General features: G+C 42.5%; 1 protein-coding gene and 1 long non-coding RNA gene across 2 annotated transcripts in view; one reads left to right on the top strand and one right to left on the bottom strand.

Moving 5' to 3' along the window:
* The window catches only part of arrdc1b (arrestin domain containing 1b), a 49,749-nt gene that overhangs the window by 19,971 nt on the left and 15,519 nt on the right, over positions 1–14,259 (top strand). Inside the window, exons 3-7 of the mRNA XM_078955641.1 lie at positions 2,346–2,456; positions 8,812–8,862; positions 11,285–11,439; positions 11,568–11,750; positions 13,552–13,728. Coding sequence (XP_078811767.1) covers positions 2,346–2,456; positions 8,812–8,862; positions 11,285–11,439; positions 11,568–11,750; positions 13,552–13,728 — 677 coding nt within the window. The remainder of the gene's footprint in view (positions 1–2,345; positions 2,457–8,811; positions 8,863–11,284; positions 11,440–11,567; positions 11,751–13,551; positions 13,729–14,259) is intronic.
* On the bottom strand, positions 2,814–7,073 carry LOC144996278 (uncharacterized). Its single transcript, XR_013659279.1, has 2 exons — positions 6,939–7,073; positions 2,814–2,943 (listed from the first exon to the last, which is right to left on the bottom strand). It is a non-coding gene; the product is annotated as an uncharacterized LOC144996278 (long non-coding RNA).

The raw sequence follows: 14,259 nt of genomic DNA on the forward strand, positions 1-14,259 counted from the left end.
AACTGGACTGACTGAGTGTGACATCACCCATAGTAAATAGTTTACTTCCAGCTCCAACCAAATGAAATCAATTCAGTCGCCGTTTTTCCAGGTACAGACCATGTTGGCCATGTTGGAACCAGAACTCGTTAGTAATCAGTGATTGGTCTGAGTGGGTCTGAGTCAGAGCTTTTATGGAAACCAATCTTGCCAATCAGGAGTGAGCTGGTTGGAAGGCCACACCCCTAGCACTTGACTCAGGAAAATCAAACATTTTGAACATTGAACATGAGACCACCTACTTTTGTTGAGGCGTTTGGTTGGCCAGTTTTAACTTCACTAACTTGCAATAAGGAAAAAAATGTGAAAACAAGTTTGGATCGTCAAAGAACCTGTTTTTATTTCTCTATAGAAGTCTATGGAATCAGCGGGTAAATCCGTTTTAGAACGCCGTGAGGGAGGGGCCAGGGAATAGCCAGGCCCCCTTCCCCAAACCTGTGAACGCTCTGACTCCTCGCTTGCAGCTCTACCTTAATTCAGAGTTTCCAATAAAAAAATGTTTGGTGTTTTAGTCAGCAGCCACTCATTTTGTAATCATGCTCCTTTTTGCAAACAAATACATTAAAGACCCTCCTGCTTTTAAGTTCTGTTTTTTTGCTCTTTAAAACTTTCTTGTAGAAGAAAACTCCACAGACGGATGCATGTGGACCAGCAGCAGAGCTAAACGGTTCATCACGGAACCGCTGCGTTGCTGCACTTCCTTCATCAGCTTTGTGTCTCTGCGTGTCTTTGTCGTTCAGAGCAACACTCTGCCGCGGCTGGGATTTGAAGAGATTAGCCCAGCGCTGACCTCTCTGTGTCCTCCAGCCGTCCTCCACCGCTCACAGCTGTGAGCCACATCCTGATGCTTTCATCCGTCTTCTTCCCCATCCTGAATGTGTGTTTCTGTTTCTGTGAGGTGCGGAGGCTCTGGAAAGCTCAGTCCATTTGCTTCTGTAGCAATAAGGCAAAAAGTGGGTTATCTTTTGAGGGTTCCGCCCCTTTTTTGTGACACTTTGGAGGGTTTTTTGTTGTTGTAAGTTACCTTCACTCCTGTTTCCTGTCCCTGCCAGCAGCCCTGGCGGTGCAGAGAGCTCGCCATCTGCCACTCTGAGCTTGAGGGTGGCGTTCACTGAGAAGTGCACTGGTGTGACTTTGCGGTTGGCTGAATTTGCACGTCCTGCTGAAAGAAAAATGCACCTTCCGCTTGGAAAACAAGCTAAAGTCTCGTTCATCTAAACGCCACCAATTTCAGCCTCTTCCATTGTAGAGGAGTGATCGTTCTGATTAGTTTGAGGATTTTTTAAAAATATATTTTCTGTTCCCCACTATCCCTGACAGAAGATCATGAAATATATGACAGAATGAATGTTGGACAAATATTTGCATTAAAAAGGATTTTGCAGCTTTAGTTACACACATTACATAAGACTAAAGAGCGTGGCTGCATTATTAATGTTCAAATACTGCAAAGAAGATAATGATTAAAACATGAATAGATGAAAGTTTCAAGAAAACACAAACATTTTTGTCATCCTCGGTTCACCAGAGTTGACTGTTTTAACAGGCCTTCTCCTATGTTTAAATGCCTTCAGAAAACCTTGTTTATTAAATCAAATATAAATATTATTAAGCTAACCAGTTCTCTTAGCTGCACATCTATCTTTGCAATAGTTCGGATGTTGTTTGTTTTCGTGGGTGAAACGCAGACACGCTCAAGGACCGGCTCTAGGTCGACATCGTGACGTGGGCGGCACCCACACAGAGCGAAAGGCGGAGCCTCGGAGATTGAGCCGTCTTACTTCCGGGTAGGAAAAGGAGCTCACGAAAATAACTCAGATTTCATAAAACAGTCTTCTTTAGTGTGCCGAAGGTAACATATCTTTATTTGTATGGATTTAAGTTGCACTGAAAGGCTTAGAATAGCATGGTGTAGACCCTTTAGCATCAACTTTCCCTTTCTTTGTGTTTCTTTTTGAAGACTTAGAAGCAAACCTTCCTCTTTTCTGTTGTTTTGGTTAAAGGTCTTGAAACAGAAGCATCGCACAAGTGATGTGTAACATAACACTGCGGTCTAAACCAGTCCAACCAGAATGATCCAGGTTTATTTGACCTCTCTCGTGTTCGTCATAGCGATGTTTTCCCTGAGTGTGTTGACAGACTGTGGTCTTACTGCAGCTCCGGTCACCAACTGCATTTTTACACACCTTCCAGTTCAGGTTGCTGCAGTTTGAGGTTTTATTCTGAGTAGTTGTGTTTTTGTGGCTCAGTTTGCCTCACAGGTTGTTTTTTTTTTTCTAAATCCAAACCTTTTCATCTCTTTGCAGCCATCAAGGTGAACTGTCAGGGGTCATGCGGGGTCTCCACCAAAATAAACGACACCACGTGGAACCTGGAGGAGCGATACTTCAACAGCACGCTGTCGGTCGCCGACAAAGGTGATGACGGCAAACCCTGAAGTCTTCATCAGAAACGTACCCGTGTGAAGTGCTGTGGTCCGATTTTCAGCTCATGTCTAACAGCTGCTGTTCTATTCCACATGTAGAAAACATGGGTGCAGATATAATTCCAGCAACAGTTGAAATAGTCCCATATGGTTTCCCAGTGAGCCTTCATTCAGTTTGTCAGACTTTTTTTTTAAGCCTTAAGTCTTTGATCGTTTTCTTAATGAACATAATTGCAATAAATTCCGAAGCTGAGAAAATCAACTTTGCACAGATATGCAGCCCTTTAGAACTGCAAACTGAAGCAAAAAACACAAACAGCCAATGTATGGAAGACACGGATGACGTTGGTCAGATCAGGTTTATTTATTTATCACGTCTGAGTTCATTTAGAGTCTCTCCCGGTACGAAAAGCTTCACCATCTACTGCAGGAGCTGCGTCTCTGTGACCCGGTTTGATGACCTGCTGTCCCGATTAAGTCTGAGGAGGAAAACAATTAAAATAAAATTAGAGGAACCATACGAATAACAAAAATATCTTTACGTTCAGAATAAAAATGATCAGATTCTCCTCCATGTTGGCTTTGGACTCCATCTGCTGATCACATCAACATGTCACAGGCCAAAGCTGAGCCCCTGATTGGTTAACACGACGCGTCTTCTTCGCTAAAGTTTAGATATTTGAACTCTGAAAACCAAAACGGGCTGCTGCCAGACCGGCGTGCGCCGCTCAACGCTCAAAACACGCCGCAGGACTTCTGATTGCATCTGAACATTGACTTAACATTGAGACTGGACGATCCTGATTCGCAAATTACATTTGGTGTGAACGCAGCTAAAGAGTGTAGTATTTCCCGTTGCCAAGGACCACAGGGGTGTTGGCATCGGCACGAGTTTATCTCAGACTCCAAGGAGTTCAGGATCCCCTCCATGAACTCGGATTAGAGGCATCTTTTACAGAAACATCAATTTTAGAATGAATAAAGTGAAAGACAAAAACATGGAATTAACTTGACAAAAACCGGAACCATGAAAAACCAGAAAAAAACGTTAACAACAACAACAAAAGTCCAGGCAATAGCACCCCTCCCCCCTCCCCCCCTCCAGCGGTCTGGGTAAGGAGCGCCTCAGATTTCCTTTTGGAACAGACAGGATGAGAGGCGTCATGATGGGACAGGCAAGAAGAAAAATGAAACCCAACCACAGGTGGGAACATGCAGACAGACGATCAGCTGAAGCAAAAACAGCTGTGCATGATGGGTAACCAATCCCAGGTTTGATCAAAAATACAAAAGCAAAAAATCTATCTTCTGGATTAGACAACATTCTCAAAAGTGTGGCAACATTATTGTTGATGTTTATTTGTTCAAGAACATATCAGTGCCAACAGCATGTGGTGCTAAGACAACACCCACAGAGGAAATCTGTCCATCCATCCACCCACCCGTAGATTTAAATGACGGCGTATGAAGATTATACGCCCATCAAAAAAGTAATACAGGTGCATCATCAACAAAAGAAAGAGTTTCTGCTTGGAGAGAAATAACAGACAGAGTAAACGCAGGAGTTTCTATATCATCTCTATTTTCATTGTGACGCATATATATATAACTTATCCAACTTAAATGAATTGATTCAATTGGTAACAAGTAATTCAATTCAATTCAATTTTATTTACAATTTTATTTATTAACAGTTGTCTCAATGGGCTTCGTTCCTGTAATTAATTGTATGGTAAACATACAATCAAAAAGGATCATAAATGCATAGAATTTAATAGGATAATACTAAAACGTTAACTAAACAGACTAAACTAAACAGGCATCCCTGCCCTTAGACCCCCCCCCTAAGGAAAAACTCCTAAAAAAAACGGTATCCAGAAAAAACGAAGAAACCTCAGGGGTGCCCACATGAAGGAGGGATCCAAACCCCGGAAAGGACAGGTGGTGTATCAGAACTCTTAGAGAGAATGAGAGTAATTGAGTTACATTTATTAAACCAAATTTCTTATGTCTATCCAACTCAATAATTGTTTTTACAACTCAAATTTACATATTTATATAACTAAATGTCTTATTACTCCAATTCAATTAAATGTTTTTCCATCTTAATTTATAATATTTCTTGAACTCTCATATGTCTAAGTTTGAGCCTGCAGATATTCTCATTTTTATAACATTAAAATGGATGAAACAATGTGAAAACAAGCATCATGAAACATGGAGTTCTCTGACTTAATTTCAGTTCTCTGCTATCCCACAATTCCTTGCACTGCCTGTCTGACAGCAGCACCAAAGTTACACCCACATAATTGTATTAATTTAAATGAAAGTAAAATAAATATCTGATAACTACATTTATCTTAACTGAAGCAAATAATTAAGTTAGATCAAAGTAAAAAGGTTTATCTTTCCAACACCCATACGTCATCTTATCACCCTCTCACCGTGGAAAAAGTATTATCTGATTTTCTTCATCCACTAAATCATCTTCAAATGGACACGCCATGCTGCTTCACCTCTCTGTAAAAAACTAACCTTCAACTAAACCTGCTGCAGGTTATGTTCAGAACATGAGTTGCTATGGCAACTTGACATACCCCGAAACATCCCTCTGTTTTTGGAACCAAAAGCTTAGGTTATCCGCTTCCTTAGCCTCAAACTTACCGTGGGAGCTAGCATAACCTGCTTTGTGGAATACCCCCCTGCATACAGCCACACAGGAAGTGGAAAGCAAAAAAAAAAAAAATAGTTGAAGCCAACTGCTGCTTCGCTGCTTTGTGTTGTTCTATCTCTTCCAAAAATAGGCAGTGTGACACGGGGGGGAGGGGGGCAGCCACAAGTTAAGTGCAAGACAGGAAGAGTGACAAAAGTCTTACACAAAAGACACTGGCTGCAGCACACTGATAGTGTGGTATGCCGCAGATGCTTGAATGTTTTTCCTCTGAATCATCTTGACTGTCCGTCAGGTCAAGAGGAGCTCAATCTAACAAACCATTGGTCAAACAGGGTTCACATCCCACTGCCATCATCTTTTCATCTATTGTTCCCGGTGGTCTTTTAATTATGAATACGTGGTTTTTAGCCCAAATCATAAAGTCATTTTCTTGGACAAATTTTCTGCAGAGCGCAGGAGTTCATTAGAAATTCACCTCTGAGTTGTGGCCGTGACCAGGAGCGACAGGGCTGCGCCTTCCTCTTCTCATTGCCGACAGCTATCTATGTACACTCACTCCCACTAGCTTACTGCCCCTCACCTAACATTAGGGTGCAACAAAAATGATGAGCAATATGAGAGATGCAGCTGTACAGTTTTGATCCAAATTCCAGGTCAGACGAGGAAATCAAAGACCTTCATGGAGCTTGTGGCTCTCCCAACATATTTTCTACGTCACAAACACAATCCTTTTCAAACTGCATTTTTTTGTCTGCTCCTGATTACAGAAATACTAAAAATAATAGAAATGCAATTTTAAGCTGAATTTTCTTTATAAATGTCCTCCATGTTCAGAAAAATGCCACAAGAACATGTTAAAAAGGCCAAACACACCATTTTTATCGGATGGGTTTTTAGTCCTTTTAACAGTGGATCAGAGGCATCACCAACTAAAATCCAAAATGTGGTTCAGCCAAAGTTATATTAAAAGCAAAAGGCTGTAAACTAAATAGTCTCTCAAAAAATAGAAAATCTACACTTTTAACAATATAAAAAGAAACAAAAACACCATCTAACCCACCATCACACATACTTCTCCCTTCTGCCCATCGGAGCAGCTTTTATCATCATTTAGTGCTGTTTCAGTCAAAGGATAAAAACGTTTTCAGTGTTTTAAAACATCTAGTTACAGAAATCATTTAAAACAAGATCAGCACAAACAAGCTCCTTTTTTGCCTTCATGATTTTTGATACAGTAAATCCTGCTCAGTACAGCTGCAAGACACTTGTGATCATTTTACTGGTGGCTTTAACCTGAATGTTTCCAAGGCTGTTTTAAAACACTCCTATAACGTTCCTGCTGTCTCGGCCGTGCAGCTGCAGTGAAGCCCAGCTCTGTGTTCGTCTGTAATAGGCTGAGAGATGTTCCTGTCAGGAAGAATTTAATTAGGCTGTCAGCTCATTGAGACGACGATAAGCCAACTGGCTCGAGGCGTTCTGTGTGACACCAGCAGAAAAGCTTTTATTGTTCCTCCTGCTCTGAATTTATAAATTAGTGAGTTTGAATTAAAAAGACACGATGTTTTACAAATGTTAAAAAAAACACACAATGTCAGACTGATAACAAAAACAATTTTTTTTTTTGTATTTTCATAGTAAAACTACGGTAGTTGGTCTTAGTGCTGCAAAAAATAACTGCTAAATGCAATCTGGTGTTAATGATTCTTTAAAAAGAAAGGAGTGATTAAATAGTAAAAATGGAAAATACAGAGTGGCAGAAACGCAAACCCAAAACCTTTTTGTTACAAATGAGAGTCTGACCTGTCTGATCCACCTTTGGTCCTGGTCTGATCCACCTTTGGTCCTGGTCTGATCCACCTTTGGTCCTGGTCTGATCCACCTTTGGTTCTGGTTTGATCCACCTTTGGTCCTGGTCTGATCCACCTTTGGTCCTGGTCTGATCTAGCTTTGGTCTTGGTCTGATCCACCTTTGGTCCTGGTCTGATCCACCTTTGGTCCTGGTCTGATCCAGCTTTGGTCTTGGTCTGAACCACCTTTGGTCCTGGTCTGATCTAGCTTTGGTCCTGGTCTGATCCAGCTTTGGTCTTGGTCTGAACCACCTTTGGTTCTGGTTTGATCCACCTTTGGTCCTGGTCTGATCCACCTTTGGTCCTGGTCCGATCTAGCTTTGGTCTTGGTCCGATCCACCTTTGGTCCTGGTCTGATCCACCTTTGGTCCTGGTCTGATCCACCTTTGGTCCTGGTCTGATCTACCTTTGGTCCTGGTCTGATCCACCTTTGGTTCTGGTTTGATCCACCTTTGGTCCTGGTCTGATCCACCTTTGGTCCTGGTCCGATCTAGCTTTGGTCTTGGTCCGATCCACCTTTGGTCCTGGTCCGATCCACCTTTGGTCCTGGTCTGATCCACCTTTGGTCCTGGTCTGATCCACCTTTTGTTCTGGTTTGATCCACCTTTGGTCCTGGTCCGATCTAGCTTTGGTCTTGGTCCGATCCACCTTTGGTCCTGGTCTGATCCACCTTTGGTCTTGGTCTGAACCACCTTTGGTCCTGGTCTGATCTAGCTTTGGTCCTGGTCTGAACCACCTTTGGTTCTGGTCTGAACCACCTTTGGTTCTGGTCCGATCCTGAGGGTTTAGCAGGGCTAAAAACTCACCTGAACTCCAGTCTGGACCAAACAGATTTTTCACAGATCAAAGAGAGGAGGAGTACAAAAAAGACATAAGGTCAGTGTTAGGAAACAGCCACAGAGTGACTCAGAAGAAGTAAGAATCCTGAAGTAGTTTGAAAATGTGTGCTGTGTAAACGTGGTGCAGTGAGGAGGTGGATCACATGACGGTCAGAGGAACAGTGGGACAAACTCCTTTTCTACTTCCTCCATTTTTTCCCCTTCTTGTTCAGAGCTTATTTCAGCCAATAGAACCACCAAATGAGCGTCTGGACCTGTGAGAGGAATCCAGGTAGTTTGTCCAGACTTTGGTTCTCTCAAGTGAAAGCAAAGGAGATGGATTTGGGGGGGGGGGCGTTTTCCTATCCCAGGAAAACGCTCACTGACTAATAATGTATGATGTTTTAACAGCAGTCTGTCAATCTTTTTATTTCCTTGTATTACCATCATTCTGTCTGAAGGGCTTCTCTATGATGCATATTGTGTTTTTTTCTTTGTTAACAACAGAAAATATTAAATATTTCTTTCTTTAAGCTTAAAGGGATGTTACGTCCTTCATTCATGTAATTAAAACATACTAAATTGACATTTGCTAAAAGATAATGAAGCTCAGGATATTTTTATGACTTTGGCGTCTGTTCAATAGAAAGTGAGTGAAACTTTATCTGCTGATGATATTTAGGCGAAGCATAGAAAAAGTCATGCTGATTTGAATGATAGTTGTGTTTATGGTGGTCTGCTGGTGCTCAGACCCTCATTCCATCAACAGATTGCTTCATTTCTCTCTGCACATTAGTCAGCCAGTAAATGAAGCATAGTGTGTGAAAGGGGGTCAGTGTCACTCTGCTTTCCCCGTTTGCTGCAGAAACCCCCGCCCCTGGGAAAGTTCCACCCTTTCCCTGGTGGGCTTAGTGAAAAGTTTGGAAAAGCAGGAGCGCGTCTGCACACGCCGGCCGCTGCATTGTTTCCTCCTGAATCCCTCAGCTGATGGACTGTCTGTTTTCACAGGGGTTCTGTCGCCGGGCGAACACAGCTTCCCCTTCCAGTTTCTCATTCCAGGTGAGTGTAACGTCTGCCTGCATGTGAGGCCACGCCCTCCACTTCCTGTGATGATACTTGCATGGACCTGCTTTATTAAAGTAGTTCTGATTCTTGTGGCTGAGATGATGACTTTGAGGTTAACCAGTTACAGACAGACGCTCCCCCACAGCACATCTCTGTTATGTTTGCATGAACTCTGCTGAATTATCTGATTGGATTTCTTTTTTCTTTATTAGGGGGCGGGGGCACACTGCAGCTTCTGTAAGTTGGGCTGCCTTATTTTTAGACTGTGCCTCCCTGCCCCCACCCCACCCCACCCCACCCACTTCTTAAATATCCTGCAACAAATAAGGGCTTAATCCAAGTGAATGTGTCTGTTACTGCCCCCTGCTGGCATACTGGGGATTATTGCACATGGTTGATTTATGCCCCATGCATTGAGGTCAGCTAGCATGAAATCAGCATGTTGAGAACGTCATGTATGAACTGTCCCTGTTATTTGTTAGTATGAACACACCTGTACAGTGTAATCAGGACTCCCAGGAGTTTAACCTGGTTATTCCCTTCGGAAAAGAAGCTGTTTGTGAATCTGTTCAAGTTATTATTTCAATATCTTTGTATATAAAAAGGTTTAGATTTAAACTTGAATTTCTGCTCCACTGTTGTAAGATTTGTTTCTCATGATTTAAAAAAGTCATGTTGAATTTACTAGTCTTTGTGCATTCTGTTTAACTATGAAATTGCAGATTTGTGTTTTGGTTTAGAGCCTGGATGCATCGGTCTGATGTGTTTCTGTTTGCTGAGGAGCCGGACTGCTCCTCCAAGTCTCTGCTGGATCTGAACATGACGAGGACCATAAGGCTCCCAGAATGCACCAGCTGCTGAAAACATTCCCACTGATGACTCCTGAGCTGGACTCAGTTCTGTCCAGGTCACTTTTAGACCTTCAGGGTTGTTTCTGCCGCCGCTGGCACTGCCATCCGGAAAACAAAGGACATGTTACTATAGTGATGCTGACAGAGGGGCTCCATCTTTATTCTAACGGCTCACTCATCACCTTTTTCCTCCCCTGTTTGGATGATAATCTGGTGATTTATATGCATGAGAGCAACAGAGCGTTTTGATCTCCCTCCCCTGCTTTCTCCCCCAGCAGTTTCCCGGCCAGCCAGCTTTCCGTGTTTCCTACCTGTCTTCTTTGCAGGATGAGGACGGCTTCATTTGAACATTCTGGGTTTTATAATAAACTTGCAGACATAAATGCAGAGATCCCTAATCTTCTTTTGGTTTTAGTCATTTACTCAACTGTTAAAGAGAAGAATCTACGCTTCACGTAAAGCCTGAGTCCACACTGCCCTTATGGGTGGATACAGGCTGTCTGCAGGCCAAAAATGGGCAAACCTGTTCAAGGCCCGCAAGGGGCACACACAAAGTTTTAGGGTCGTAGGAAACCTTGTGCGCCTGTATAGTGAAAATGAACTGACCAATCAGATTCCTGCTGCTGTCCCCCACGCTGAACATTTGAAATGTTTGACAGATTTTCCTGAGGCCGCTTTCCAGTGGACTTCCAGCAAGCTCACTCCTGATTGACGAGGGTGGTTGCCATAGATACACGTAGCCAGACCGAGTCAGACCATCACTGCTTACTGTGGTGGCATCCACATTGCAAAAAAGTAGCAACTGAGTTGACTTCATTTCACTGGAAGTAAGGCATTTTGAATGACGTCAGACTGACTCTGTCCGGTTCTCATATACAGTCAATGGGTGAGAACCGGATGTGTTGTACAGATTTGTCATTTTTTAAAGCCCCTCTGAACCCTGGGCACCGCACAAGGGGCTCGTTAGTGCTGTTCTCGTGATAAGTGTGCGCCCCTTGAGCGCTCCGTGCTTGCAGCCTGACTGTTAGAAATTAGACAATCGGGGCTTAGTTGGCGTGGCCATCGTATGAGCAGCACCCTGTGGGTGCAGCATCTGGTTATGGTTAGTAGGAGGCCGGACCTGCACCTCACTAATGACTAAAGAGATGCTGGTGCTTTGATTCCGTGCTGCATTGATGATGGGAGCGCTCTGCTTTCTGATCTTAGAGATGAAGCCTTTTTATTGATCAGATTTGAGCATAAAGAATCCACATGGTCTTAAGATGCCGTTGTGCCCAGAAACCTTTGTGTCCTGTTTTTATTGGGAATTTAGGAAAGTTTCTATGGAATTCTAGAGTCAAACTTGGTGAATCTGAAGACTTATTTAATTTTTGTGCCAACATAATTAACCTCAAAGTCATCATCTCAGCCACAAGAATCAGAACTTCTTTAATAAAGCAGGTCCGTGCAAGTATCATCACATAATTAAATAATGCAACCTAATTTGTGTTTCTTTTTCCACCATCTAAATGTTTAAAGGGTTGTGAAAGTAAGGATGTGTTCATTTATTTCCATCCTGTCCTCAGCTGCGGTGCCCACGTCCTTTGAGGGACCGTTTGGGAAGGTTGTTTACCGCGTTCAGGCGAGCATCGACACGCCCCGCTTCTCAAAAGACTACAAAACCCTGAAGGTCTTCTACCTGCTCAACGCCCTCAACCTTAATGAGGTGCCAAACATCGAGGTTAGATTTACTTTTAGGATGTCCCCCTACTTATTGAAAATCACCACATTAGTGGTGTCAATAAATAATCAACCGCTTTTTATTAGAAATACACAAACGCTGGCTCTTCGTTTTTTTTTTTCATGCAGCAGCCGAGTTCCGCCTTGACAAGCAAGAAGTTCAGCTACCTCCTGGTGAAGACCGGGACCCTGATGCTGAAAACCTGCAGTGACCTGAGGGGTTACGTCCCAGGTCAGGTCATCAAGTTATCCACAGAGATCCATAACAAGTCTGGGAAGGACACCGGGTGCGTGCTGGCCAGCCTCATACAGGTAAAGAAAATGCTCAGCTGTTGTTTCTCCTGGGGTTTTGAGTTCTTTTAAAATAAAATGCCACAAAACCTGAGAGAAAATTAAATCTGAAGCATTCTCAGTTCAGTGTCAGAAGCTGTCAGGTGAAATAGAATGTCCGTTAAATTCAAATATTTTCACAAACAACACTTAAAAAATCAGTGGTGTGATAGTTATGAGCTGAAACTCAGGTTCTGCAGAGACATTCAGACCTGAGTGTGTCTGAGCTGCTGCAGCGTCTTAAAGGTTCTGCAGAACCAGCACAAACACAGCAGTAACACTGTGTTCACGTTGGTCATCTAATCTATCATCTCAAGTCTCAAGGTGTTGCTCCTCGTCTTGGGAACTCCCTCCCACTGTCGTTGTGTCAGATCGACTCTGTTGAGTGTTTTAAATCCCAGGTCAAGACGTTTTTATTCAGGAGAGCTTCTAGTTGATTTTATTCCTTGCTTTACTATGTTTTACTGTGTTTTGTTTTATTATTATTATTGTATTTTATTACTTCTTTGTGTTTTTATATGATTTTATTCTCCTTTTTCTAAAGCACTTTGTGATTTGTTCTGGGAAAGTGCAATATAAATGAATAAAGATATTCTAATCTATTCTATTCTAAGCAGGTTTCAGTCAGTTGTTGCGACCTTTGCTTTCTCAAATGTTGTCTAAGACCATACAGTACAAGAACAGAGCTCCCCACCCTTTGTCCAACAGAGTTTGGGATGTTGTAAAAGATCCAAAACGGCCGCCGCCAAAACAGGAGCGATTCTCAACAAACACATTTAACCTCTTAAAGTCCAAGCTCTTATTTGACATGCCCTTTGTTCTTTTCTTTGATAGTGCTGCAACTAAGCAGAATTAACCACTGTGGTAATTTAGGGAGGTAGGTCCACATATGTGGACGCCAAGTCTTTTGAGGTTAAATATTGAGAAGCATCATTTAAATCATGTAGTTCCCTAGTTTTGCTCTAGATCTTCCTAAGACTCTTCAGAGTGAAACAAAGACAATATGGAATGGCAGACGAAGTGTGCATTATCAGTAATTAACGCACGCCGTGGAAGCATGTCCACGAAGTGGGTTCATTCTGAAAATGCACACTTTAAAGGTCATTGTCCCGCTTATACCATGGCCACTTACAAAATAAATAAATATTCAGTCACTTTTTGGTATTTTTGTTCTTTTTTCACAAAAAGCAGACTATTTGTTACGTGGGCTGCACCGGCACCGACCTTGACTGCAGCGGCAAAGGAAAGTGAAATACGTGCTGATCGTCACGATAGATTAAATAAAGCATCAGTTCAGAGAGAGAGTTCACGTCTTACCGCTTGTTTTCGTCCAGATGATGAAGCAAACGTTTGTTTTAAAGAAGGCATACAGTGATTGGAAAATGTAAGTTATGTGACCGGAACTACTTTTTTAGGTGTGTGGTTATCAGTTTTTAATCCACACCCAGCAGCCAAAGCTTCATAAAACAGTCTGGTTCAGAGGAGCAACGGTTGGATGAACGGTGCAACATCCAAGCGATGCTGCAGAGATTGATCCTGCTGCCACCATTTTCTGTTAGATGTTTAAATCTGTCATTTATTGATCTGATTTTAACATCTCTTTTAGTGTTTAACACAACACTGGCCTCATCCATGGCTTTTTTACTCAATGAACACATTAAAGGGGCTGAATGCTGTCAGGCCGCTTTGCTCATTCATGTATAAATGAAACCCAAAAGAATAAAAGTATCAGAGTTTATAACCTAGCAGATCTCTCTGCTGTCATGTGTGCTTTCCTCTGCAGAAGGTGATGTATAAATCCAAGCGTCCAATGTTTGACCTGCGAACCATCGCAGAGGTTCAGGGGGCCGGAGTGAAGGCGGGGAAGCATGCGGAGTGGAAGGAGCAGATCATCGTCCCTCCTCTTCCTCAGTCCGCGCTCGCCGGCTGCAGCCTCATAGACATCGAGTATTTCATCCAGGTCAGAGCGAGTTCACCGACCAGGTGGACGTGCTGTGGGGTCAGAGAAACGGCTCTGCTTTGTTTTGATGGGATTCTAAATGTTCACATTTGCATCATTTTTGTAAAAATGTGCTGGACTCCCTCATAGAGGAATGGATCTATGGAGTTAATTCAGTCTCAATAATCAGAAATGCACACAACATATTTCACAAATACACACGCTCCGATTCACAAATGTCATTTTATGCAAACGTGAAAAATAAATTTGGAAATACACACCCTGTGTTTCACAAACACACACATTGTGTTTCACAAATGCACACTAAATGTTTTACAAATGCACAATAAGTGTTTCTCACAAATGTGCACACTGTTTTTCACAAAAACATTTTAGAAATTCACAATAAATGTATCAGAAATGCACAGTAAGTGCTTCACAAACATGATTTTTAGGTACACATGTGATGTGAACTCACAGATCATTCGAATTGCAGAGTGTGCATTCAAAATCCCGTTCTCATTTGTGAATCTCCCCGTGTGTGTGAGAGAT

Source organism: Oryzias latipes, chromosome 12 (assembly GCF_053564925.1).
Source record: "Oryzias latipes strain Hd-rR chromosome 12, Olatipes_Hd-rR_3.1".
Taxonomy (NCBI): Eukaryota; Metazoa; Chordata; class Actinopteri; order Beloniformes; family Adrianichthyidae; genus Oryzias; species Oryzias latipes.